Source organism: Macrotis lagotis, chromosome 7 (genome assembly GCF_037893015.1).
Source record: "Macrotis lagotis isolate mMagLag1 chromosome 7, bilby.v1.9.chrom.fasta, whole genome shotgun sequence".
NCBI lineage: Eukaryota > Metazoa > Chordata > Mammalia > Peramelemorphia > Peramelidae > Macrotis > Macrotis lagotis.
In genome coordinates, this window is record NC_133664.1 from 118,262,325 (window position 1) to 118,288,814 (window position 26,490).

Here is a 26,490-nt window from a genome sequence, read left to right on the forward strand (position 1 = left end):
AAAAGAGTTGATAAAAAATAATAGAGTAGGAGAGAAAAGAACCTGAGATGTTATAGACAGGGAGAAGAAATATCTGGAAGCTTCCTAGTTTAACTAATCATTCTTACTAACATTCTAAGGAACATTACTTCTACCTTTAGAAGGTGTGTAAATGATTTCAGAGCCTTCTATATTTTGATATCTTGGAGCAAACCTCTGATTAAACCCTGCCATTATTATCTTATGGCATTTTATAATGGGGGTAAATGAGTTCAAGGAACTTGCCAAGGCTGACAAAGGTCACAAAGCAGAATCCAGGTTCAGGTTCTCCCAAATCCCAATCCAGTGTTATTGGTAATGGTTTTCTTCTATTCTTTGAATTTTGGATACACTTCCTTCTCTCTAGGGATCTCAAAGCACTAATGGAAATCATGAGGGTAATTTCAAATGTAGTACTTTTTTCAAAAACAAATATGTATGGGAAACAATTTAGAGAGGCATAGGCTTTCCAGTTGTTTTATGTTCCAATTTCAAAATACTTTCGGTTAGTTTTCTATATCACTTTGAACAAATCCTTGGGTCACATCATGATAATTACAATATATTGAACAAATATTTCATATAGGAGACAAGGGTGAAACAGTGGAAAGAAATAGAATCAGAAAACAAGGGTTCAAATTTTTATTCAGCCATTTATTAAAGTGTTACCTCAATGTCATTTAACCTTCTTGGACCTCAGTTGTCTCAAAATAAGAAGGTTGGACTAGATAAGCTTGAAAATACCAAAATCTATGCTCCTATGTCCTAAAATGGAAAAGAAAAATGTACCCATATTTTTCCCCAAAAGGAGACATTTTTATTGCATATTCCTGGGAACCAGTTCCCATTTTTACAAAAGGAAGAAGAGATAATGGAAAAGAGCAAAGCTTTGCATACTGTTACCCCCAAAGCAACACAAGTCCTCCAGGGACCTAGTCCTAATCCCCAGGACCAGGGACCTGCCCAAGTGTTTCAGCACTGCAAAAAGAATTGTGATTTTTCCCCTCACTATCTCTTTCTATCTTTACCATTGCTCCTCCCCCCTTGGAGTGTTTGTGTGTGTGTGTGTGTGTGTGTGTGTGTGTGTTAAGCATTAAGTCATGTCTCTCTGGGAGAGAGCATTATTTTGCAGCTGCTTCTTTTGTCCCTCATGTTTGATTGTGTCTAAGATACCCTCAAAGCTCTCAATCCCTTTCACCCAGACAGTAGACGCATTCTTCTGAGAATGGGCTCTGCAGTATGGTCTAATCCCTTGCTGGTAAAAAGAGGTGTGGCAATAGAGGTGATCAGTACTGGGTACCCACTTATATACTTCATGACAGCAGAGCTTCCAGACCTAGGGAGGTAAATAAGTAAAGTAAATGAGATTTTATTGACTGTTCTTCCTTTCTTCCTCCCTCCTTTCCCTCCTCATTCCTCATCCTCCTTCTTGTTTTTCTTCTTCTTCTTCTTCTTCTTCTTCTTCTTCTTCTTCTTCTTCTTCTTCTGCTGCTGCTGCTGCTGCTGCTGCTGCTGCTGCTGCTACTCTATTTTTCATCAACTCTCTCATACACATTTCTCTCTCTCTCTCTCTCTCTCTCTCTCTCTTTACTTCCCTTCCCTCCCCACCTTCCCCTTCAATGACTTATCAGAGTGTGGAAACCTTTTTGAAGCACCTTCCCAAGGGACCCTTCCCCCTTAACACACCAGTTTGTCAGAGGTGTTGCCATCACAAGGACCCATACTGGGCTAATGGTCTCCCTTCTGCTCAGTGTTAAATGAGATTTCTCTCACGCAGCTGCTGCAGGTCACGAGCAACCCTGGTCCACTTGGTTATTTTTAGGAGTGGTTTGACGGTTTCCATTTCTTACACCACTAGTTTCTTAGCAACCAATGGGACTCCCTGCATTGCCACCTTTTCTCTTGCTTGAGGCCCCAAATTCTCTTCCTGTCTCCTCTGGGCACTTCTGGGGCTGAGGGATGGAGAGTGAACCGAAGACCAGCAAGGAGAGAACTGGTGATTCATTCCCCAGATGCATCCCTGTCAATGAGGAGGAATGAATCCATTTAACTTTCAGTCTCTGAAACTAACTGGCTGTCTGGCCATCCTACTTTGGGAAACTGAGGCAAAGATGCTATGATTATTTTAGACTCATGCAGTAAGTCCCAGATCAAACCTGAGGCTCTAAAGGACAGCTTCTCAGAACCTCAGGTGTTGACCACACACTGAGCCCTTGGCAGCTGCTATGTTAGAAACATCAGTATAAAAAGTAGCTGACTTCAGAATGTCAACTCCTTGGGGTGTGATCTTGGACAAGTTACTTCTTCCTGGGTCTCATTTTCCTCATCTCTAAAATGAGAAGGTTGAATTATTTGACTCTGAGATCCCTTCAAGCTTTAGAGCTTGATCATAGCTCTATTATCATAGATCTTTAGATCATAGCTCCATGATACTTGAGAGTTGTTTGCTATACCTGAATCACTCATAATATATATATATATGTATATATATATATATATATATATATACACATATTGATTGATTTATTAATAGTTAACTTTGGCATGTATGTGCTCTACAAATTTCCTTGAAGAAAGAGATATTCTCTGAGTTGAGTTTTGCTCTTCTTTTCATGGTAGGAAATTGAATATTACTCATTTTCCCCCTGGGTCTGTGCCATCCAAGAAATAGGCCCACCAGAGCTTGTCCAGTCTTACTCTCTAGAGGCTAATGCACTGAAGCTAACTGATTCTACCACAAAATACCATGAATTTTGTCTTCTAGAGAATCTTTATCTACCCATCTGTCCTATGTCTAGTTCAAGGTCTTTTGGTAGCAGCTCATTGCAGTCTCCCTAGGGCAGCTAGGTTAAGGGCAATGGATAGAGCACTGACCTTGGAGTCAGGAGAATGGAAGTTTGACCCCAAATGCCTCACATCCAGGGCCATCTCCAGTCATCCTGATTCATATCTGGTCACTGGACCCAGATTGGCTCTGGAGGAGAAAGTGAGGTGAGTGATTTAACATAGCCCCTCCCCCACCTCATTCAAATCCAGTTCAAGTGCTTGTCATGTTATCGCCTTCCTGATCACCTTTGAGAATGAAGGAAAAATATTATTGTTATTATTATTATTATTATTATTATTATTATTATTATTATTACAGCCTCCCAGATTCCCTTCACTATCACTACTGCTGGTGGACTTTAGATTCTTCCTTATGTCCAAAACCTGAAGGACTTTACCAATTCCATCCTTTCTATTTTGTCTTCCTACCCTCGACTCTTATACCCCTCTATAAGTACTTTTTACTCTACATTTGTCTGACAGATTGTTTAATCTTATTGGATCCTTGAATCCCTTAGGATTTGTTTTTTTCTGTTTCCATTTTTATGCTTTCTTGAGTCTCTAATATTTGTCATTCAAATTTTCTGTTCAACTCTGATCTTTTCACCAGGAATGCTTAAAAGTCCTTTATTTCATTAAATGTCTATTTTCCCCCAAAGAATTATGCTCAGTTTTACTGGATCGGTGATTCTTTGTTGCCATCCTAATTCCTTTGCCCTGCAGAATATCATTTTCCAGACTCTCTGGTCCTTTAATGTAGAAGTGGCTAAGTCTCATGGCTTATCTTTACTATGGCTCCTCAGAATTTGAATTGTTTCTTTCTGACTGTGATATTTTTTCCTTGACCTGGGAGCTCTGGAATTCAACTATAATATTACTGAGTTTTCAGTTTGAGATCTATTTCAGGAGGTTATTTCTATTTTACCCTCTGGATCTAGGGTATCAGGGCAGTTTTCCTTGATAATTTCTCGACATATGATATGTGGAGATTGTAAGGCTTCTAAGGTAGTATAATAGATAATGCATTAGACTTGGAGTCAAGAAAACTAGTTTAAATACTGCCTCAGAAAGTGATTAGATGTATGCATTCCTCATCTCTAAAATGGTAATAATACTAGTGCCTATTTGCCATGGTTATTGTAAGGATCAAATTATATCTCATTATTTGTAAGGTACTTTTCAAATCTTAAATAAATCCTTGCCTGAAAATTGTCATTTTTCTCTGATTTCTACTAAAGATAAACAAAGATAACTTATATGAAGACTTGTTTAGTACCAGGAAAAATATGTTTCTACAGAGGATAAGAATAAATGTGGTACAAACTCCATGTGGGTAGACTAGCATAAAAAAGGGAGGCTTACTTTTATCCAAGTCCAGAGAAAGCTGAAAGAGATTTCCCTTCTTCTGGTCACCTCTGCCATCACTGACCTAGTCTTGCCTAGCAACCCAAGTACCATCCCACATTAGTAAAGTATGAATTTCCTTCCTTCACTGACCTTAAAAACAATGCTTCTTTTCTCTGACTTCTACTGAAAATAAATTGAGGTAACCTAGGTGGCACTATGGATAGAGTGCTAGGCCTGGAGTCAGAAGGATCTAAGATCAAATCCAGCCTCATATACTTACTAGCTGTGTGACCCTGAGCAAATCACTGAATCCTATTTGCCTTAGTTCTTCATCAGTAAAATGAGCTAGAGAAGAAAATCTAACCATTTGAATTGTTCTGGAAGAGACAGACAAGATATCCTGTTATCCTGTTAACTATTTCCTTCTACAGTTATTTAAAATATTGGTCCACAACAACAAATTAGACTAGATACAAAGTACCACGTATATTTGAAATCAGGCCAAACTTAGAAAAAAATTTATGGGAACTTAATCTCAGAAAATGGAAAACTAGGTGATGCAGTGGAAAGAGTGCTGGCTTAGAGTCAAGAAAATCTGAGTTCAAATCTGGTCTCAGACATTTATTAGCTTTGAGACCCTGGGCAAGTCATTAAATTTGTTTGCCTCTATTTCTTCATCTGTAAAAATGGATTGGAGAAAGGAAATTGCAAGCCATTCCAGCATAACTCCCAAAAAAATCCCAAATTGAATCAGGAAGAACTGAAATAGCTGAAGAATAAGATCAACATCTCAGGAAGTATTGGTCCACTCCAGCTCTAATATTCTGTGATGATGTCAGTATGCTTAACGTCTCAAAGAGGTTAAGGAAGAAAGCTCAGGTAACTTCAGATCCAACCCCATTCATTTTATGGGGAGGGGGAGAAAGAGAGAGAGAGAGAGAGAGAGAGAGAGAGAGAGAGAGAGAGAGAGAGAGAGAGAGAGGAGTAGAGGGAGGGGGAGCAGGAGTAGGGGGAGAGGGAGAGGAAGGGGAAAGTGGTAGGATGGGGGAGAGGAGCAGTCTTTGAACAGTAGATAGAAAACTGACTTCAGAGCCAGGAAGAGCAAGGCTCCAGCTCCACCTTTGACATCCATGAGCTGTGTGACCATCAGTTCTATGGCAACCTTCCAATACTTCGGGTTGTAAGGTTACCCTGTATTGAGAAAAGAAGTTTCCTCACCCAGGAATTTCTATTAAAATGAAATCACAGCTATCTTCTCTCTCTCTCTCCTAATGGGGGAGTTATATGTTCTATTCCACAAAGAAAGAAAGTAGGACCCAGGAAAATCCCCAGTCTTACCTATAACTCCAGGTCCTCCTAGTAAGCAACTCCCAGAGTCCACAGATTTCCAGAATGGGTAATTTACCTAATATATCTGCACCTCAGTTTTCTCATCTGTAAAATGCTTAGACTGAGTGGTTTCTAACATTGCTTCCAGTTTTAGTTCTATATTAGGATCACTTATTTAGAACTGAAATATACCTCAAAATTTAATTAGTCCACCTCCCCCCTTCATTTAGAGAGGATTAAACAAGCCCAAGGAGGTTTGTGACTTTCCCAAGATCACATAGATAGTAAGAGTCAACATGGAATCTGGACTCAGATCTAATGATTACAGACTTACTGTTCTTCCCAATATGCCCTACTACCTTTCCAAGTTGGTAGTTTATATAAATGAAGACAGGAGTAGGGTTATCAAGAAGTAGGAATAGCGTTGAGTGGTTAGGGAAGGGAGGGGAGCTCATACCTAAACTCAGTATAAACATGGGTTGTGCAGAAATGGCTAAAGGAAGGCTCAGATGATGGCAAAATCATCCAAACAGTCCCGCTATATCAGGTAAGAAGATAGTCCCATCCGGTCTTTCTGTCCACCAGTGCCTGCTGGTGTAAGTCTGGGGAGGATCGCCACCTTGCCCCACTACTCCATCTTTGGGCCATGGGAGCATCCAGTTCAGTCCCATACAAGTAGTCTTTCTGGGAACCAGTTCATTGGCATGCAAGGATCTCACAGGAGGAAATTGGAGTAGAGGGGCTGGGTCTGACCTTTCCCTTCCTAGCTGCATAGCCAGCTGACTGAGAACACTTGTTTGAAGTTCATTAACAGGGCTTAATTGCATTCTTCACAATCAATAAGCTGTCTCTGTACAGGAGCCCAGCACAAAGGCCACCACAGCAAGGGCTGAAAGGGAGGCGATTGTGCACACACCAGAGAGAGCTTCACAGTGGGGTCTCTTTATCGGCTCGAGTGGTGCGAGTGAGGGTGTGGGAGATCTGCAGGGCACTGCAGGAAGGGGACAAAGGATCAAGGTTGGATCGGCTCCACCCTGCAGGGAGCAGCAGAGGCACCTGAGAGGCAGGATCCCCAGGAACTGGCACAGAAAGTTGGGGGAGGGCTGGAAACAGGGTCAAATGAGATAGAAACTCAAGCCCCTGCCCACCCCCCACCCCCCACCCCCAGCCCCATGATGGTCCATCCAAAGGCAGTCGGCGAGGTTGGACTGTGTACAGATAATCAGCTTAATTTGGGAAAGTGGTAAAAATCATAGGATCACAGAAATTAGAGATGAAAGGAATGTTGGAGGGTGGTTTGTCTGGCCTCTTCATTTTGCAGATGAAATTCATAAATGGCAGTCCTAGGATTCAAACCAATGTCCTCTCTCCCCAAATTCAGAGACTTTGACTCTTACAAGGCCAAGGTTTTATCAGATAAGTCTTTACCACACATTACAGACAGAAGCTTTAATCCTAGTTAGAGGCTTTCTTGATAACAATGGAAAGCATGTGAGAAGTACAAATACCTTCCCGCAAACCTATTTCTCACCACAAGAAAAACCTATTCATATACAAAAGACAAGACAGCCTTCCTCTGCCCTTCCCCTTCCTCATTCAAAAAAAGTAGCATTTTTTATTTTTAGAGGAAAACAATTAGGAATTTTAATAATATTTAAAGATAAGGCCTTATACAATAGATTAAAGAGGCTATCCAATATTTCTTGTTTCATTTTTATAAGAAAGGTATTATCATGATACCTCAGTTTTTTCCTCAATATAATGGAAAGAAAAAAATTTCTTGTTCCTCAGGTATGATGTGAAGATAATATTTTTTAAAGAAGTGAAGTTTAAGGCTTAATGGGTAAAAATGAAAGATAAACATGAATCAGTCAATCAATCATTTCACTTAAGAAATATACTTCAAGAATAGGGATTCATTCTTTCTGAATGGAACAAAGATAGCTTCATTCTTTGATTTTCTATCATTTCATCAAGCACAGTGCCTGGCCCCTAGTAGGCACTGTATAAATTTCTAGTGGTTGATAGTAACCATTTAAATCTTTATTAATTGAATGATAGAAACAGATTAGGGGTAGTCAGATAACATGAGTTCAGTTTTGCTTCTGATATATATACATATATATACATATATATACATATATATATATATATATATATATATCTGTGTGATTATGGGTAAATCACTTAATCTTCTTTGCCTCAGTTTCCTAACTTTTTTTTTAGATTTTTCAAGGCAATGTGGTTAAGTGGCTTGCCCAAGGCCACACAGCTAGGTAATTATTAAGTGTTTGAGGTCGGATTTGAACCCAGGTATTCCTGACTCCAAGGCCAGTGCTCTATTCACTGTGCCACCTAGCTGCCCCCTCAGTTTCCTAATCTAAAGAACAAGGTGGGGCACTGGGTTCCCTGCCAATTCTAAATCTATGATGTGAGGTCATTAAAAATGGAAGAATTATGTTGTTAGTTATGCCCAGCTCTTCATGAATCCATTTGGACTTTTCTTGGAAAAATATATTAGAATGGTGCCTTTTTTTCTCCAGTTTATTTTACAGGTGGGAAAACTGAGGTAAACAAAGTTGAATGACTTGTCCAGAGTCACATAACTAGAAAGTATCTGAGCTAGATTTGAATTCAGATCTTCCTGACTCCAGACCCAATTTTCTATCCATGGCATCACCTAACTGCCTATATAAAGAAAGAGAAACTGAGAGCTAATTTAAGATTAAAGCCTGATTAAAGGGATCATGAAGAACTTGTCTCCATATACATGAGTCAACTGTGTGTATGTGGGGTGGGGGGAATTAGGGAGAGAATCAACCTCTCCCAGTGTTTATTTATGGCTTTTATACCCCTTGCTTTGGGGTACATCATTCCCTGGATCCTTGGTTCCTGTTCTAATTTCAGTGATGAGTCTTCAATCTCAGAGCCCCTGCAGCAATACCTTGGTTCCCTGAGACTGATCCAGCCCTCATCTACAATGTGTGTCCTCTGTCGGTAAATTGAACTGTCATTTAACCAGAGGCATTTGAACCTGATATCTAGAGTGTCACTGAAGTAGCACCCCTGTCAACCTGTCCCCCAGTCCTTGGGCACTGATAGGAAAAAGAGAAGGGAAGAGAACAAGTTCATACTGACTAACTGACTCCAAGGTTAAAGTCATTGAGAAGAGACAGACCTAGCATCTGATTCAAGGGCAGGAGAGCATGCCCAGATCTCCAGTGAACATCACCTATTCATGGAACTCCCAGGGCCTTAAGACATGATATGAAGCATTTTCATGTCTTCTATGTCAATATTCTGATCTTTTGGTGGACTAAGGGTTCAAATTAGTTATAGGCAAAGGGTTAGGTGATAATCCTAGATATCCCATATCCCAAGACAACCTCTATATTTATGAACCCACAACATTATTTAGAACAGAAAAGTCCAGAAAGGAAATTGATCTCCTTTCTTAAATTTGAGATGGGAGGAATCTTTCCAGGTCACTTTTGGGATAGGATTTCTCAACTATGGGAGGTTTAGAATAACCTGAGAATTCTTAGTTGAACTGGAATCTCACATTCAGCATCAGCCTCACCTTCAAGAGGGAAGGGGGATCTAGAAATATATTGATGTCATCAGGAATGAAAAGGAAAGAATAATTCCAGGGTCATATTCAAAGTCTGCTCAGTTTGCTAGTATTTTTTGGATTAGAACTCTGATAGCCTACCTTAGGGAGCTTGGGATAATTATTATCATGTATTAATAATAGCATAATCAATAATTAATAATAATATACTCCAATAATGGAGTAATGAAGAGAACCAACTGCGACTTGCAAACCCAGCCCTTTTCCTCAACCCTGTAGCCACCAAAAGATAGAGACTGGATGTTCTATATTTATAACCTATAAATCATACTTTTATGATCACTTCCAGTTGTGATCCCTGGGTGGAAGGCAGGGACTCTTGACTTATATTCATAATTCTCCAAAAAGCTCCTTCTATTTCCCCATCAAGCTTATCATTGACTTAGATCTCCTTAAGTTGGGCAGAAAACCAGAGATCTTGAGGGTTGGAGGGGAGGGCTCCAGAGTCAGATGAGGAAGATTGGGGACTGAATGTCTTTGGTGCACTGGGACCTTCCAGCTCCTCATTAGGAAACTGCGCAGCTTTTCTCAGGTGGGGGATGGGGGGGGAGAGAATTGGAGTTTGGTGCACAAAATGTCAAATTGCAAAAATTAAAAATGTAAATTCTGGCATCTAATTAACCAGTTGACAGCAGTGCACAGCTGCAAATGACAGTGACTGATTGCCTTCTGCCAGCCTCCTCTCCCTCACCCCCACCCAACCCCCATCCCCACCCTTTCCCCTTCCATCTTTTGGAAAGGAAGAGGACATCAGGAAAATGTGGCTACTTGAATGAGAAATTATGTTTCCTGATGGGAACCAACCAATTGGAAGATACTCTTCTATGGGGGTGGACAAAACTCTACACTTTCTGGCCCAGATTGAAAGACTTGGATTCAAATTCTAGCCCCATCACTTAGCATCTATATGACCTTGGGCAAGTCAAATGAATCTCTCTGGCCCTCCATTTTGTAAATTAGGTAATCTCCAAAATTCCTTCCAATTCTAATAATAGTCTTTGAAGTATGCATAGCAATACATTGGGATTGTCAGCTACATCTGTAGAAAGGGACATCTGTGAAGCTGCTATGCATGTGAGGTTTGGTGCCCTGGCTACACTGTCCTGGGGATTGAGGCCAGTTTGGTTTCTCTCCAATGGGAGAGGAAAGAAAAGCAGAGATGAAAATAGGAAGGAGGCATTCTTGATGCCTCTTCCCTGCCTGGCTTCATCCCCCCAGCCCCCAGCTCCACTTTATTTTCTATTTGATCTACAACACTACCTCTCTATCTATCTATGTATCTCTATATATACATATAGACATAAACACATACACATGCATATAATATTATATGCAGACATAGGCATGCATATCACACATATATAAATGTGAATGTATATGCTTATCTGTTATGCATACATATATACTGACATGCATATCTATATTCAAGTTTATGGACAAATAATACATATAAAACATATATATATATAATTTGATCCATATAAAAACCCTGGGAGGTAGATGCTATTATTTTTCTCCATATTATAAATATAGAGGTTAAATAACTTGCCTAAGGTCATACAGCCAAGAGGTATTTGAGGAGGGTCTTCCTCACTACAAGTCCAGTGCCCTTACCCCTGCATCACCTAATTGCCTAACAAAAAAAGAATAAAGTAAAAAAGATAGTATTGCAGAGGAGAGCTTCAGTCACAGAGTCTAAGAGAGAACTTAGCTGCCTCAATTACAGAGCATGAGACTTCATCTCAGGTTCATGGATTCTTGCCCTCTATTGCATCCTTTGAGAGACAGCTAAGCATTATAGATAAGTGATATCAAACTCAAAAAGAAATGGATCCTGCTGCCACATATTGACTTAGAAAACCACAAATCAACATTATCTATGTTGTATTATATTTTTATTTATTTTGTTAAACATTTCTCAATTACATTTTAATCTGGTTCAGGCTGTTCTGGACAAGTTATATATCTCTGGATAATGAACATGAGAAAGACTCAAGTCTAAATCCTGCTTCAGACACTAGTAATGTGACACTGGGCAAGGAAGTTAACTTTTCTGTGACTCACATTCTAGATCTGTAAAACCTAGGGTTTGGAGTAGATAGCCTTTAAGGTCCCTTCATGTTCTAAGCTATGATCCTAGGAAAGAGATAACCCATTCCCTTGCACAAGGGAAGAAACTAGACTTGCCAGGATCAAAGGTCAAACAGTCTGTCAACAAACATTTATTAAGTTTTTACTCTATGTCACTGGGCCAGCTAGTGGTACAGTGGCTAGAGTGCCAGATCTGGAGCCAGGAAGATGAGTCTTCTTGAGTTCAAATCTGGTCTCAGACATTTCCTTGCTTTGTGACCCTGAGCAAGTCATTTAACCCTATAGCCTCAGTTTTTACATCTATAACATTGAGCTGGAGAAGGAAATGGCAAATCACTTCAGAATCTTGGAGTCACCAAGAGTCAAACATGACTGGAAAAAAGATTGAATTCAGAAGTTAAGCTCTATATGAAGTGCTGGATATACCAATACAGGCAGAAAGAAAAAAAATGACCCCTGCCCTCAAGGAGTTTATATTCTAAAGGGGGAAGACAACAAATATAAGAAGAGTTGGAAAAGAGGGTGAGAGAGATGGTAGAGAAAGTCCCATGGAAATGATTCTGATGGTCAATCTGGGAAAAAAATGAAGATTTCTTTGGACTGGGCCTTCATCTTAAATTGGAGGTTCTAGAATTACCCAGACAATGAAAAAGAGAGAGGTACAAAGACCCTGTCCAATGTAAGAAATAGTCCAGGAGTGGCATCAACTTCTGGGGGAAGAGGTTTCTATAGTGTGTCCTTGACTGTAGATAAGTGAACATGGTTCCCTTTTTGTGTCTCTTCATCTTTGACTCTGATTTCTTTCCTTCTCACACCCCAACCTGGCAGATATTACTCAGACATTGGGAAGATGCCAGCCATCAGTGACCAGGACATGAATGCTTATTTAGCTGAGCAATCCCGCATGCACATGAATGAATTCAACACGATGAGTGCCCTCTCCGAGATCTTCTCCTACGTGGGCAAATACAGTGAGGAGGTAAGCCTGGGCTTCTGAGAGGGAACAGAAGGCTGACAAATCTCCAGCCTCTCCCAAACAGAATATTCTTCCAATAGAATCCTACCACTTATTAGATGCTTTTACCACCCAAGAAATATGGGGATTTCTGCTGCAAATATTGTGCTCTTGGGATTCAGATATTTCTCTAGCACCAACCCCCAAAGAATCCTCAATTATGCCTTCCAAATCAGAACACACAAACCATATATGGAAATATCTGGATACAAACTACGCAGAACAGTAATCCTGAATCCAGTCTCATTACTCATTTTTGATTCAATCCCAGTCTTTTATGAACATCTCCACCTGTCTTTCCTAGTTCTCCTTGACTTCCAGTGACAATCCCGGAAAACCATTTTCTTGCAGTTTTCTGAGCACTACAAGAAATCAAGTCATTTCTTTCTGATCTCCAAGGTTGCTCTTCCTATCTCCAGCTCCCCGATCCAATTCCAGGTTAACTATATTCTCTCTCTTTTTTAAAAAAACCCTAATCCTGCCAGAATGAATTAAGGTTGAGTGAATGATCCAGTTCAAAGAGAGAAACCTAGTTAGGGCCATTAACATAATCAACATACACTGTCATCAATAATGGAATGACTGTCCTCACTCTGACTCATTGAATTCCTAGATTACTTCAAATCTTTCTGTCATCATCCATCCATCTATGTGTCTATGTATGTATGTATGTATGTATGTATGTATGTATCTCTCTATCTATAGTCCATCTGTCTGTCTGTCTAGCTATATCTATCATTTACTCAATTTTATATATTCATTTTCCCTGAAAAAGTTATCTCCTTAAGGCAGGGACTCTTTTATTTTAGTTATGTATCTACAACGCTAAGCTTTAATTAAAGACAGTATTTTTTGAATGTTATTTTATTTTATTTTTTCAATTACATGAAAAGATGGTTTTCAACATTCATCTTTTTGTAAGCTTTTGAGTTCCATATTTTTCTGCCTCCTGCCTCATAATAGCAAGTAATCTAATATAGGTTATACATGTATAATCATATTTAACATATTTTCATATTAATCATGTTGTAAAAGGAGAAACAGAACTAAAGGGGAAAAACATGAGAAAAAAAACATAAAGCAAGTTTTAAAAAGTGAAAATAGTATGCTCTAGTCTGCATTCAAACTCCATAGTTTTGTTTTTTGTTTTTTCCTGAATGCAGATGGTATTTTCCATAGTAAGCCTTTTAGAATTGTCCTGGACCACTAAATTGCTAAGAAGAACTAAATCTATCATAGATGATCATAACACAATGTTGCTATTAATGTGTTCAATGTTCTCTTGGTTCTGCTCACTTCACTCAGTGTCAGGTCATGCAAGTCTTTTCAGACTTTTCTGAAGTCTACCCATTTATGATTTCTTACAGAACAATAATACAAGAATAGAATGTCTTAATAAATAATCTTCTGACTAAAGCTATTGCTTAATTAATAATAAAGCTATTACTAAGCTAAGCCTTAATAAATTATAGCTACAGCTATGAGGACCCCAAAAGGGCAGCTCACTTGAATTCTACCCAAAAGAGCGAACTGACTTGGTCTCCTTGCTTTCCTGGCCCTAAGCCAGGATAAAGTTCTAAAGAAGAATCCTGTGCTCTATCTTTCTAAACCCAAGTTTCTTCCTAATTCTAGTTCCTAAGATTACCAGTTCATCTAAATGTGCTGAACCACATATCCATCTTTCTAGGTCATATTGTTTTATAATATCAACATGTTTCAATTAATATGGTTTCAACTAATCTTGGATGATACTTAATTTACTTATGAACAGAGGGCAGAGAATTAGGTAGACTTTTTCTTTTTTTGTGTTGGAGGGTGAAAGGAGTTTGAATTTTGTCTCTTATTCTCCCACCATGATAAGCAAGGGACACAGTCAGGTGAATGGCCGCATAAAGGAGATACCTGTGACTTTCCATACTACCAGTCCTAATCTTGTTCTTCATAAAGTCTATCCTAATTAATGATAATAATACCTTTAAAATAGTTATATTTATATAAACTATATTAACTCAGCTTGCAAGGCAAAACCTTAGTTTTCAAGGCAAATATTTTCAGGTATTATCTCATTAGATCCTTGCAAAAACCAAGCAAGTTGTTGTTATGATCATTTTATAGATGAATAAACTGGAAAAAGATGTTGAAAAAGAATGAATTGCCCAGAACCATACACTAATAAGTATCCAATTCAGGATCTGAGTTCAGGTCTTCCTGAGACTAAGACCAACACTCTATGACCCTAACCTGGGTCCTAGTCTTTTTTAAATGTTTGGGGTTTGAGGTGAATGGGTGGGGCATAGGGAGAAACATATGGAAAATGAAAGTTTACTTCTATTAAAATCAAGGTTTGTTTTTCAGTCTCTTCTCAGTGAAGAGCTCTGGATAAGGTGAAGGCAGACAGGAAGTTTTCCATTTAAGTTTTGTACCCTTTCTTAAATACATTAAGTCAACAAGCATTTTTAAACCCTTATGTGCTAAGCACTATTCTAAGCATTAGATACAAAAAGCAAGAAACAATAGACCAAATATCTTACTCTTTCCCATCTCCATCTCTTGGTTACATTTTCCCTCTTCACTTAACTGTCTTATTTTCAATTTCCCTCCCTTTGTCTCCCCATTGTAAAGTTCTGGAGTTGCAACTAGAAGATCTCAGCCTGAGTCTCAGCTCTACCACCTACTAACAGTGGGCAAGTCATTTATTCTTTTAGAGACTGTTTTGTCACCTGTGAAATGGGTATAATACAGGCACTGCAGATGTGAATGTCAGAAAACCACCAAAAACAGTCAAACATTACACACATTTTTCTTCCTTTACTTCCCTTCCCATTTCTCAAGGGTTCCCATTCATAGGAACCTTTTTATTCCTGAAGTTTCTAGACACTATTGACCAGAATTTGCAATGAGGTGGATGCTATCTTCTCCAGCTTGGCCTTCTGGACCCTATATTCACTCAACTCAAGACTCAAAAACCATATTCATTTTCAAGCTTGTATGATTGTGGGCAAGTTAGTTCCTCTCTGAGTCTTAGTTTCCTCATGTGTAAAATGAGGGAAAAAGGGATTGAGTTAGCCTGAAGTTCCCTCCAGTCCTGATGTTGTATGAGCCTTTGTGCTGAGGTACAGTGTCTCCAGGTGAAAGTCAGCATCAAATATTCATTATTTCTCTAACTCATAACTTCACAGACCAACTTTAGGGCAGCAGGTTCTCCTAACTCCTGACTCCAAGTCCAATGCCCTATCTACTATGACATAGTCATTATACATTTGAGGTACTTGAGACTCAGGTTATTTGACTTGTCTAAGGTCACACAGCTCCTATGTGGCTAGTTAGTGTTCAGTTCAGGCTGGTGAACAAATACTCTTATCATCCATAGTATAGCTTAGTTCAGGAAAGGTACAAAGCAGAAGTCTGACTGCCTGAATGTCCTTCAGAAATGGTCCTACAGAAGTGAGTTGGCTTGTTGCCAAAGCTACTAAAGCTTTGCACCAGTTGGTTTTAATATAGCTTTTTCCCATTATTTCCTGTTTCCTGTATACACTCAGATAAAGTGCCAATCTCCTGTAACTTAGTGTGCCACTCCCACATTTTGTATTTAAATAAATTCTCTCTCTCTCTCTCTCTCTCTCTTCACACACACACACACACACACACACACACACACACACACACACAGTTGCATGGTATTCAGTCATCTATACATACCAGAACATATCCCCAGACCGCCCTTCTGCACCAGTAATAGAGTTTGCTCACATAGTATGACTTGCTGCATGGGTATGTACACACAGATGCACACATGGATGAACATGTATGCTCTCATACTTTCACCCTATAACTACACTCACCCTGAGTCTGTGAGTCTACATGCATTGCTGATGACAGTGCTTCCCCTTCTTCTCCCTGCCCCAGTATACAAAGGTACACACTGACAGGTAACCCATCTCCTTTCTCCCTTTTCTACAGATCCTTGGACCCCTGGACCATGATGACCAGTGTGGGAAGCAGAAACTAGCCTACAAACTAGAACAAGTCATAACCCTCATGAGCATAGACAGCTGAGAACTGTCCTTCTGAGACTCCCTTGGAGGGGGGACATACCAAGCCGTGCCTCAGACTAAATCATCATCTTTACCAAGTGCAAGTTCCGACTGGCTATAAGCAGCATCACCTGAGCAGCTCTCTCTCTCTCTCTCTCTCTCTCTCTCTCTCTCTCTCTCTCTCTCTCTCTCTCTCTCTCTCTCTCTCTCTCTTTCTCTCCCCCTCCCCTTTCCTCTCTCCTCTCTATTTTACTCTCTCTTTCTCCCTCCTCTCTTCTCCTTTTTTTTTGCTCTGCCAACACCCTTGATGGGACCAAACCACCCAGTCCCCAAGTCATCCTGGCAGGACAGGAAGACCATGGTGTAGGAACGAACGGGAGGACACAGGAGCTGAGATCTCTCTCCCAGCTGTGACCCACCTTCATCAATCAATGGATGATGATATCTCCAGATGGAGATGAATACCCATGGACAGGGGTCATCTCTGTGCTGCTGTCACTACCTTTGGTTTCCCCATAGTTCCTTCTTTAAATGGACCCATGACCTAGAGAATGGACAGAGGAACTCAGTATTATGTTGGCTGGGAAGACAGGGACACAGCTTTCTCCTTCGGCCTGACCTCCACCTCTAGCTTCAGCCAATGGTCCCATCACTCAACGACCTTGAGAAGGAAAGCCACATCTGCCTCCCTGAGTAAAGCCAACATCCCTGTCTTACAGGAAAAGACACCCAGAGAACTCAGCTCCCCCTTCTGCTTCTGCTTCGTCTTTGCTATTTACTACCTGTATGACCTTCAGTTTCCTCATCTGTAAAATGAAGGAGATGCACTAGATGGTCTCTCATAGTCCCTTCTAGCTTTAAGTCTATGGTTCTATGAAAAACTGTGATCTGACTCCCAATAGCACAAAAATGCAGTGTATTGGGGAAGAGAAGGGTTGGTTTGGGATGGCAGAGGAATTGTCTTGTCTTAGAACAAGATTTCTTATTTTTCATCTACCTTCCCTTTCAAATTAATCACAAACACTTCCCCAGGTCCAATTCACTGGCTCATCTCTGCCCAGGATCTCACACTTGATAATTAGAAAGCAATTGCTGATACAGTAACTCTTTCTATTAGCTATTATGATCGCTCATCAGGGGTCACTTTAAAACATAGATTGTGTCTGGGATTTGTCTACTCCAAGTTGTCCCCATAGCTGCCACCAGTACTATGCCTCCCTCCCTCTAAGAAAGGAATTATTCCCAGCCTTCTTCACTCCCTGTTTCCCCCAGCAGCTCCTGGGGCCAATGCCCAGTTAACACAATCTCCCCCATCATGATTCCATCAGCATCCAAACTGCCTTCTCTGTAATTCCCTCCCTCATTACCCTCATGGACATCACCTGTGACTGGTGCTCCTGAACAGCCTTAAGATGGCCAAAACAAAACCCTGGCTGACCTCAAGCCTTCAGCTTACCTTAATGAGGATGAATAGCGGACCTTGGCCTAAGGACGAAGCTGAAGGAGGAGTCTCTCTAACTCTGTCGTCTGTCCATCCATCTTCAATTTTGATCAAACCCAAAGTTCAATCCTGGGCAGACAATACAAACATCCATACATCCAGGGACTGTACACTGCATGATAGAGCATTAGGATCAGAATGAGAAGTCATCAATTCCCAAGCAGTCCCCCACTCCAGTAGGCAAGGAGAAGCATGTGCTTCCAGGGCATGTGCTGGTGAAGGTGGGGGGGGGATGGGCACCACTACCATCTTACACTCCTTACCTCTCTCTGACACTCATCTATAATAAAGTCTAGTAGGGAGAGAAGATGAAAGTGATGGCATTTTGGAGCAGCCCTTTGGGGGAGTAGAGATAGGTGAAGGTGTTTGGGAAAGTATGTGTGCAAACACTCTCATGTGCATGTGTGGTTGGGGAAGGGCTCAGAGTTTGGGAATGTTTCTCTTTTTATATGTATTCTTGACTTTTGTGAGGGTTCATCTTGCACCTTAAGAACATTACAGCATTTGTTAAATTGGCCAATTACTGGTGGTTAAAAAAGAGAGGAAATGAGACAGGTGATGGGGGAGACATAACCCACCTAAAATAAGTCAGTCTAGTTGCCTGCCAAGCTTCAGATTTTGATGGTTTGGGTGCAAAGGTGGGGAAGGGAGATAATGGTGACATCCTGGGGACAGCAGAGAATTTGACAGGAGAATAAAGGACATATTTAGTGTGACAAACAGAAGTGGGGGAATGTGAAAAGATTCATTTTAAGAGAGAGAAAAAATGAAAAAAAAAAAAAACAAATGCTTTGGTGAATGAAATGCTAGGTGGAGAGACTTAGAAATTACTTTCTATAGTTGATTGCTTCTCTTTTCCTCTTAACATCCTACAAGACCAGGCAGGCTGGACAAAACAAGCAGGGGGTTGGTCAAGGAAGAATCCCAGCCACTGAAATTCTTTTGCACATGTGAAGGGGTTGGGGAGGAAATGAGGGAGATACAAACCTATTTAACACAAGTTTGCCGAATGGAAACTGTCTGTGTGAGGCGTGAATGTGTATGCTTGAATAGGCTTTAATTTTTTTTTTGCACAACTAGAAAAAAAATGAACAGCAAAGATACTGTTGTCATGGTTCTGTTGAAACTTTATTTTTTAAAGAAATGTTATTATTATTGTTATTGATAATATTTTGTCGGTACAGGATTTCCCCTCCCTCTCCCCATTTTGGTGTTGGGAAAAAATTCCAAATGTGTCAGAGAAACATGTAGAACCTTAAAAAAAAGAAGAGGGAGGGGAAAAAAGGCCACAATATCACAACCTCCCTATTTCTTTTGGGATATGGTATTTTAATTTGTAGAGGAAGGATTTGGGGAATTGTTATAGTTATCTTCTTTATGGCCCTTTTAGCATCCATTTTTTTCCCTTTGCCCAGACACCCTGAGAATGATAGGAATCTCCCTGGCTGGAATCCACCTTAAGCTTTTTTGTCACTTTTTCTATTTGTTTCATTCAGATTCATAGTGCTCATGTGATACAGCAGGAAAATAAGGTAGAAAAGACTGAGAAGATGAGATGAGGGAAGGAGAAATAGAGAGCTGGGCCTTCTTCATGTTCACCAAAGCATCTAAAGGTTAGGTGGGAATAAGCAGCACTCGAGATCTCTGGGAAAAGAGAATTAGATTGGATGAGGACCTAGGAATGCCACCTCTGTATCTTAAAACTGACTTTTGGAGTCAAAGCTGTTAAGATGGAAACTTTAACCTTAAAATCTCTGGTCAGAGAATAGGGGGAAAGAATTGATCTTTCCTCCCTCCCCTCTTCAATAGTAGCTTAATCAATCTACAAGTATTTAAGATGGACTTAAGAGTTTGCCATTTCCTTTGTTAAGCATTAGGGATACAGTTCCTGTCCTCAGAGAGCCTATAGAACAGAGCAGCTCTCCCCACCTCTGTCCCTACTGTTTGTCTTTTTCACCTTATTAAATTAGAATCTCAACTGACCTTCTGAGAGGTGGACTGCCTACTCTCCTATGTCTGTCCCTTTGGAGGAATGGGTGTGATAATAGTTTGACTATAATGGGAAAACTGTATCCTTAAGGAAGGAAAATACTGCTAACTGTTTCTGCAAACTCTGTGGGACTAAGAGGGTTCCCATAGTTGATGCCCATGACTAGTCTCCATCTGGGAGCATTGGCATGGTTTAAAAGTAGTTTGACTTTTGTAAATCTCTGGAATTCCTAAAGGAAAAAAAAAGCTTTACTTGCTTCCTTTTCCCTCAAAAGTGATTTTAAGTATAGAAACTTTCCCCAGGGTCACATGGGAAAGGGGTGACCACTGCACCTGCACAACAAACTGGGATTAGAATTATTCTTTTACACTGAAAGCCCATTATCTTATCCCTATAGCCTAGACCATGGTTAGGCACCTCTGTTTGTGCTCCTAAATCCTCAAAAGAGACATCTTAGAACTAGTGAGTAAGGACAAACAGAGGTTTGAACTGATTCAATGCCAAAGAAAAATAATTTAGAATTAATCTCACATTTGGGGGGCAAAAATAGTTTCTACCTAGGTCTGTTCACAGGGAGGGGAAGGAGATGTCAGTTTGTCTCCCCACCTGCCTTACTCCTTGCCCTTATGACACAACCCCTCTGCCTGCAATTCCAGACCCCAAACTTCTTCCGTATGATGCCTTCCATACCCTGCTGTGCCTGTGTACCTGACCCCAGTTGCATGTGTGGCTTTCAGGGTGCCTGGCATCTTCTCCACTGCCCCTCTTCATGACCATGCATGCCTCCAGGGTCCCTTCTCCTCTTCTATCTCATGCATGTGTGGCAGCCTCTGCCTGCTGAATCTCTCTAAGATGCATGCTCTTATCTCTGCTTTGCCCCTACAGACCTATTTCTTCCTAATGCTACTCCCTCCATCATATTTGTCCTTCTTCACTCTCAACTCCTGTCTCCCCCACACCCCTTCTCATTCATTCTCTCTCTCTCTCTCTCTCTCTCTCTCTCTCTCTCTCTCTCTCTCTCTCTCTCTCTCTCTCCCTCTCCACACACACACACACACACACACACACACACACACACACACACACTCCCTCTCTCCCTTAGAAACCTGAAAAAGTTCAGGCAGGGCCATGATTCCAAATAGATAAAGGCATCATAACTTATTCTTAATCTGGCCAGTTCCACAAAGTAGGTCCACAGTTGCTGTTTCCATGATTGCTTTGGTCAAGCCCCCATGAGATGCTGATCTGAGCATAAGAACAAAGATGAACCCAACTCTTGAACTCAAAAAAAGTGATCTTGGATCTCCTCATTGTGGGCATTCTCTTAACTAATGTAGGCCAGATGGAAAAGTAGCTTCCTCAAACATTTTTGCTTTGTGTCTGTCCCAAGTTATTCTATCATGCTCTCAGTTCAGATTCTTTCCAAAGGACAACAGCCTGATCCAGACTACCCCTAACCCTCTCCTCTTTGGTCCCAGTTGGAAGGTGAGTTATAACCTCAGACCTGATTCAGAGCAAAATGGTTTTGTTTGTGTATTTCTTCCACATGATCTGAGTCTGAAGAAGAAGAGGAAGGGCGATTTGAACTGAAGATCATGATAACTGGGTTAATTATCATGTGGGGGGATAGTCCCATAGGAAGTTCTTTCTGGGAATCATTTTGTTTTTAATAGACCAAAATAATAAAAATGAAATTGGTCAGGGAAATCCCCAGAGAATAAATGCATTCCATTGTCCTGGTACTTAGAAAGTACCATGGTTTTCAATACACCCTTTTCTGGATTCCTCCCACCCTAGTACAAAAGATAGGGCTAGGACACTTAGAAGACTGATAGTCAAAAGAGGAAAGGTGAGGGACAGATGACAGATGAAACTGATAAGGCAGTCAAGCACCCAACATCATTGCTAGGGAAAAAAAAGCACTATCAAGTTTTAGAAGGATTGGATTCTAGTAAGACCTGATCCACCAAGAAAATCCTTGTTTCCCAGAGCAAGTCTACAAGAATCAGACTCTCAGAGTTGGAAAGGCTTCCAGAGGTCTTCTAAACCAATCCATAACTGAATTTAAAAAAAAGCTCTATACAATCTCTGACAATTAGTCATTCAGCTTCCACTTTCTTCTTTATTTGTTAGGAAGCTTTTCCTTAAGCTGAGCTAAAACTGGTCTCTCTGTAAATTCCATTCATCATCCTTAGTTTGCTCTTTGGGCCAAGCAGAATAAGCTGCCATGGTGGAATGGGAAGAGGAATGATCTGGAGTCAGATCACCTGGGTTTCAAAATGGATTCTTTTTTCACATCACCCCAAACAATCCGCATTTCCTCTGGGCACATTAGTTTCACCATGTGCAAAATCGAGGCATTTGATTTCATGACCTCTAAATCTCTTAATTTCATCCCATTTCAACTTGAGAGTTTTTCAAATTCTTGAAAAAAAACTCTTGGGTCTTGCTTCTCCAGATTTTCTCTTCTCCAGGCAGGTGAATGACCAATTAAAACATTTTTAAAAATCACATTAGTAAATAAAAAGAATTGTCTAACATGGTGACTGAGCATGTAGACCCTCACTGGACAACTCTCGTTTGATCATCTCCTTTGGTCTCATCTATAGGGCCAGGCCTTGCCTATACTAATCTTGCTTCTGTAAGATAAATTTACAGGATGATCATTGACTATATAGGTTTCTCATGATAAATACTTTATTAAAATTGTAAGACACCCTCTAGCTCTGAAGGTAGCAGGTGGAATCAATAGAAACTGAAGTGGTCCCTATTGACCCTAAATTGACACACACAGAGAATCAGCTACCCTAGCTTCAACCTAACATAACACACCTCTGCCATATGCATCTGCTTCTTTATCCAGAATAAGGATGTTGGTCAATAGTGGTGGGTGTGATTTCTCAAAACTAGTTTGAGGGTGTCTTTTCCCCTAGGATGGCAAAGCAAAGAATAAAGTTACTGAACAAAGTAAAGCAAACTTTAAAAAAAACATACTACCTGACCAAAAATAACAAAGGGAACACAGAAAGCTGCTCACATTAACAGACCAGTCAGCAGTTCAATACGCACACAAACATAGATATAATATATATTTTTATTTTCTCCCTCTGATTACTGTTGTTAGTCTGTTGGCTTGTTAAACCTTCCGTTCTTTAGCAAGAAAAGCTAGTTTAAGAAAAGCTAGTTTACCTCAGAGAATCCGTTTCCATTTGGAAACCAATTACTTCAAGTTTTGTAAAATGGCTGGCATTGCCCTCCATCCCCCATTAATATGAGAGATTGGGGAAGGAAGGGAAGGATGTGGGATTTGTGCTTCATGAACTTAGGACCAGAGAGCCCAGACTGATCATTGGTTACTCTGGTGCTTAGCAATGCCAAGTACTCTATAGGATGGGAATGAAGTGTTGGACTACAGCCCTCCCTCCCTTGTTGGGATTTAAACTAGACCAGCCCTTCTTGTGACATCAGGTAGCTATAGCAACCAACAGGCATTCCCAAGCCTTGTCACTGAGTGAAGATCATCACCAAATGAACTGCAGTGTGGGAGAACCAGGACAAAACTTCTATCTTGATGGGTTCTCCCACAGCTCAATCCCAAGATTAGAAAGGGAAGAACTAATACTTGGTTTGGATAGGGGCAGGCAAATGGGTAGTTTAAGGAACAAGTTGGGGTCTCTGTAATATTTGCTGTGGAACTCCAGAGAATAGGTGGGGAGCTGGGTCATCTCTGTCCCAATCATCTCCAAGCCCCAATTTCTGTTTCAATAAAGCTTCCACCTTAAACACTGACCCTTTGTAAAAACATATCCTTAGACAACAGTGTTAACATGAGCCTCAAAGACATGTGAATGAAATCTGTTAGAAAGGAGGTTTTGGTTTTGGTTTTTTGTTTTTTAAAAGAAAAAAAACTATCCTAGTGAGATAAAATGATAAAAATTAAATTTTAAAAAAGTAAACCTATGCTATTTAAATTGGAAACCAGTTGTTACTTGGTAAAGGTAAGCTTCTGTACCTTTGTTATAATTAATTGTATACCTGTGTATGTAAATATAAGGCATTCCTATTTTGCAGTCCAGAACAAAAAAAAACCTATTTGTAATATAGAATAAAGTTTATTAAAAAAAAATTAAATTTGTTATTGCAAATACTCCTTTTTATAGCTGAATCAAGATTGTATGGGCAGAAAAAGGGTTGGAGTAGGGGTAGGATACACCCACGAAGAAAGGTCTGACTTTATCAAGTATGCTACTGCATGCTTTCCAAATCAAAAATCATTTATGGTCTGACCTTTAAAAGATACACCTTTTTCAAAATCCTGTTCTTAAAAGCTCACATTTTTGTTATAACTCACATTTATATAATAGATTTTGGGGGTTGACAAAATCCTCACAACAATCCCATGAAATTGTATTATTATCCCCATTTTCTAGGTAAGAAAGTTGAGGAGGAAGGAGAAGTAAGATGACTTACCTAATATCACAAAGCTGGTCATTATCAGGGAGGTTCTTTACCAGTAGAGTCTTCTGACTAAACCAATATCTTTTCTGTTAACATCCTGTCTCATCTCTAGAGAATCACTTGGCATTGAATTTAGTGAATATCTATTAGGAGTACATTTTTATAATGTCTTTAGTATATTGAAGATCAATTTGGAGAAGCTCCTTTTATCAATCCAATATCCTCTGAGACACAAAAGGCCTGGTACTTATCTACTCTTCTGGAAAGAATTCCAGTAAAACTGAGAAATTTCTTCATCCTATTAATCAACAACAACTTTTTTTTATCATGGTTGACAGGGTCTAGGTTAAACACTCTGTGATTTCAAAGAAACACCAAAATAATCTCAATACCTCAAGGACATTCTTTAAGGTAGATAATGTGCAAACAACTATGTGCATATAAAATATAGAGAGGAAAAATTGGAGGTAATCTCTGAGAGAAAGCTCTAGGATTATTGAGCTGAGACCTGAAAGAAACCAAAGAAATTACGAGACAAAGGTGAAGAGAGAGAGAGAGAGAACATTTCAGAAAAGGAATGAAATGAAAATGTACAATAGTAAACAGAATGCAAAGAATAGCAAGCATCCCTGATCATAGAGAAATCAACTGGCCCTTGAAATGGTTCAGGTAGAACATTGTAAGGGCTTGACCCAGGGTAATGACAGTGTCAGGGGAGAGAAGGGGTATGTTTAGAAAAGATACAGTGAAAACAAAAAAGAAGGGTGTTGGCAATATACTCAGTATGGAGGGAGTGGTTGAAAGTGAGGTATCACTGTGAGGTGTCACTCTGAGGACAACACAGGGTTTGCCAACCTGTTTATTAAACCAAAAATGTGTTCAAAAGCAAATCAACAATATATCACTGATGTTGGAAGAATAAATGCTGAAACTAAAGTTGAAATACTCTGATCACATAATGAGAAGACAGGATTCATAGGAAAAACCTTGATGTAGGAAAAAATTGAAGGCAAAAAGAAGGCAGTAGTAGAGGATAAGATGGATAATGTTATAGAGACAATGAACATAAGTTTGGATAGACAGAGAGAGTGGAGGATAGAAAGGTCTGGCATGTAGGGTCTGTGGGGTCACAAAAACTCAGACATGACTAAATAATTTAACAACAACATACCACATCAAGGGTTCCAGAATGAGATAAAGATGCAAATGATAGTAAATTATAAGCACAAATTCAACTGTATTTGGCCATGTGACAAAATTGTTTAGTCTCTTCTGATAGCTCCTAGTACGTATTAACATTTGTGTCTTAGTTCTGGAGAGCTGGTCAACAGCTAATGGCTCCTAAGCTCAGCATTAGACCATAGCTCTATGGATTGTTTCCACAATCTTTCTTTTCACAAAACTAGAGTTCTCTGAGAAGAAATGAAACCTATGTTTCAGTGTCTATATGGTATGACTTAGAAAGCTAGACCCAAATAATTGCCTTTTAACCAAATGATACCTAAATGCTGCCATTGGGAAATTTGTCCTTTTAAATCTTGTCATGTAAATATCCCTTAAAATGGAAACATTAAGTTTTATCAGTTATTTTTACCTCAATGTGAATGAGTTTATCAGGTCCCTTCTTAAGGGAAGTGATAGAGAAAAGGAAAGTTTGCCTAGACACAGGGGGAGATGAAGATAGAAAGACTCAGAAAAGACTCAGAAAGGGAGGTTGGAGGACAAAACAAACTGTCACATTCTAATTTTACTTAGCTTCATTTCTGAAGAGGAGGTGAAGTAGGAAAAAAGAAAATTGGATTGAGAGGCAAACACCTGGGCCATACATGCATAATATATGCATAAATACAGACGTATAGCACACACACACACATATATATATATATATATATATATATAAGTACATAGACCCATATACATTTATTTTATATGTGTATATATCTTACATGCTAAATATAATGGTAAATTATTTTCATGGCTCTGGGCCTCCATTTCCTTATCTATAAAGTGAGGTATTTGATTAAATGATATATAACCTCTTCTAGTTTTTTCTGTGATTTAAAGCAGACAGGAGACAAGAGAAGGAGGTAGAAAGAAAAAAAAATGAGAGAAGGTAACCATGCTTTACTGAGACTTTAGAAAAGCATTTGATAAAACCATGCTATTCTTGCAATATGGTCATGAACTAGTCAGTTGTTTGGATGGCTGAACAGAAAGAATTATCATTAATGATTCTTTAAAGTATGTCTT

The 26,490-nt window shown here is 39.7% G+C and overlaps 1 protein-coding gene across 2 annotated transcripts in view; it reads left to right on the top strand.

The window, feature by feature from the left end:
• Positions 1 to 23,865, top strand: part of PLXNA4 (plexin A4) — a 610,123-nt gene extending 586,258 nt beyond the window's left edge. For both annotated transcript variants that reach the window (XM_074193668.1, XM_074193667.1), the window contains 2 exons: positions 12,071 to 12,221; positions 16,218 to 23,865. In XM_074193668.1, coding sequence (XP_074049769.1) covers positions 12,071 to 12,221; positions 16,218 to 16,313 — 247 coding nt within the window. In that variant the 3' untranslated portion in view covers positions 16,314 to 23,865. The remainder of the gene's footprint in view (positions 1 to 12,070; positions 12,222 to 16,217) is intronic.
• The last annotated feature ends 2,625 nt before the right edge of the window (positions 23,866 to 26,490 follow it).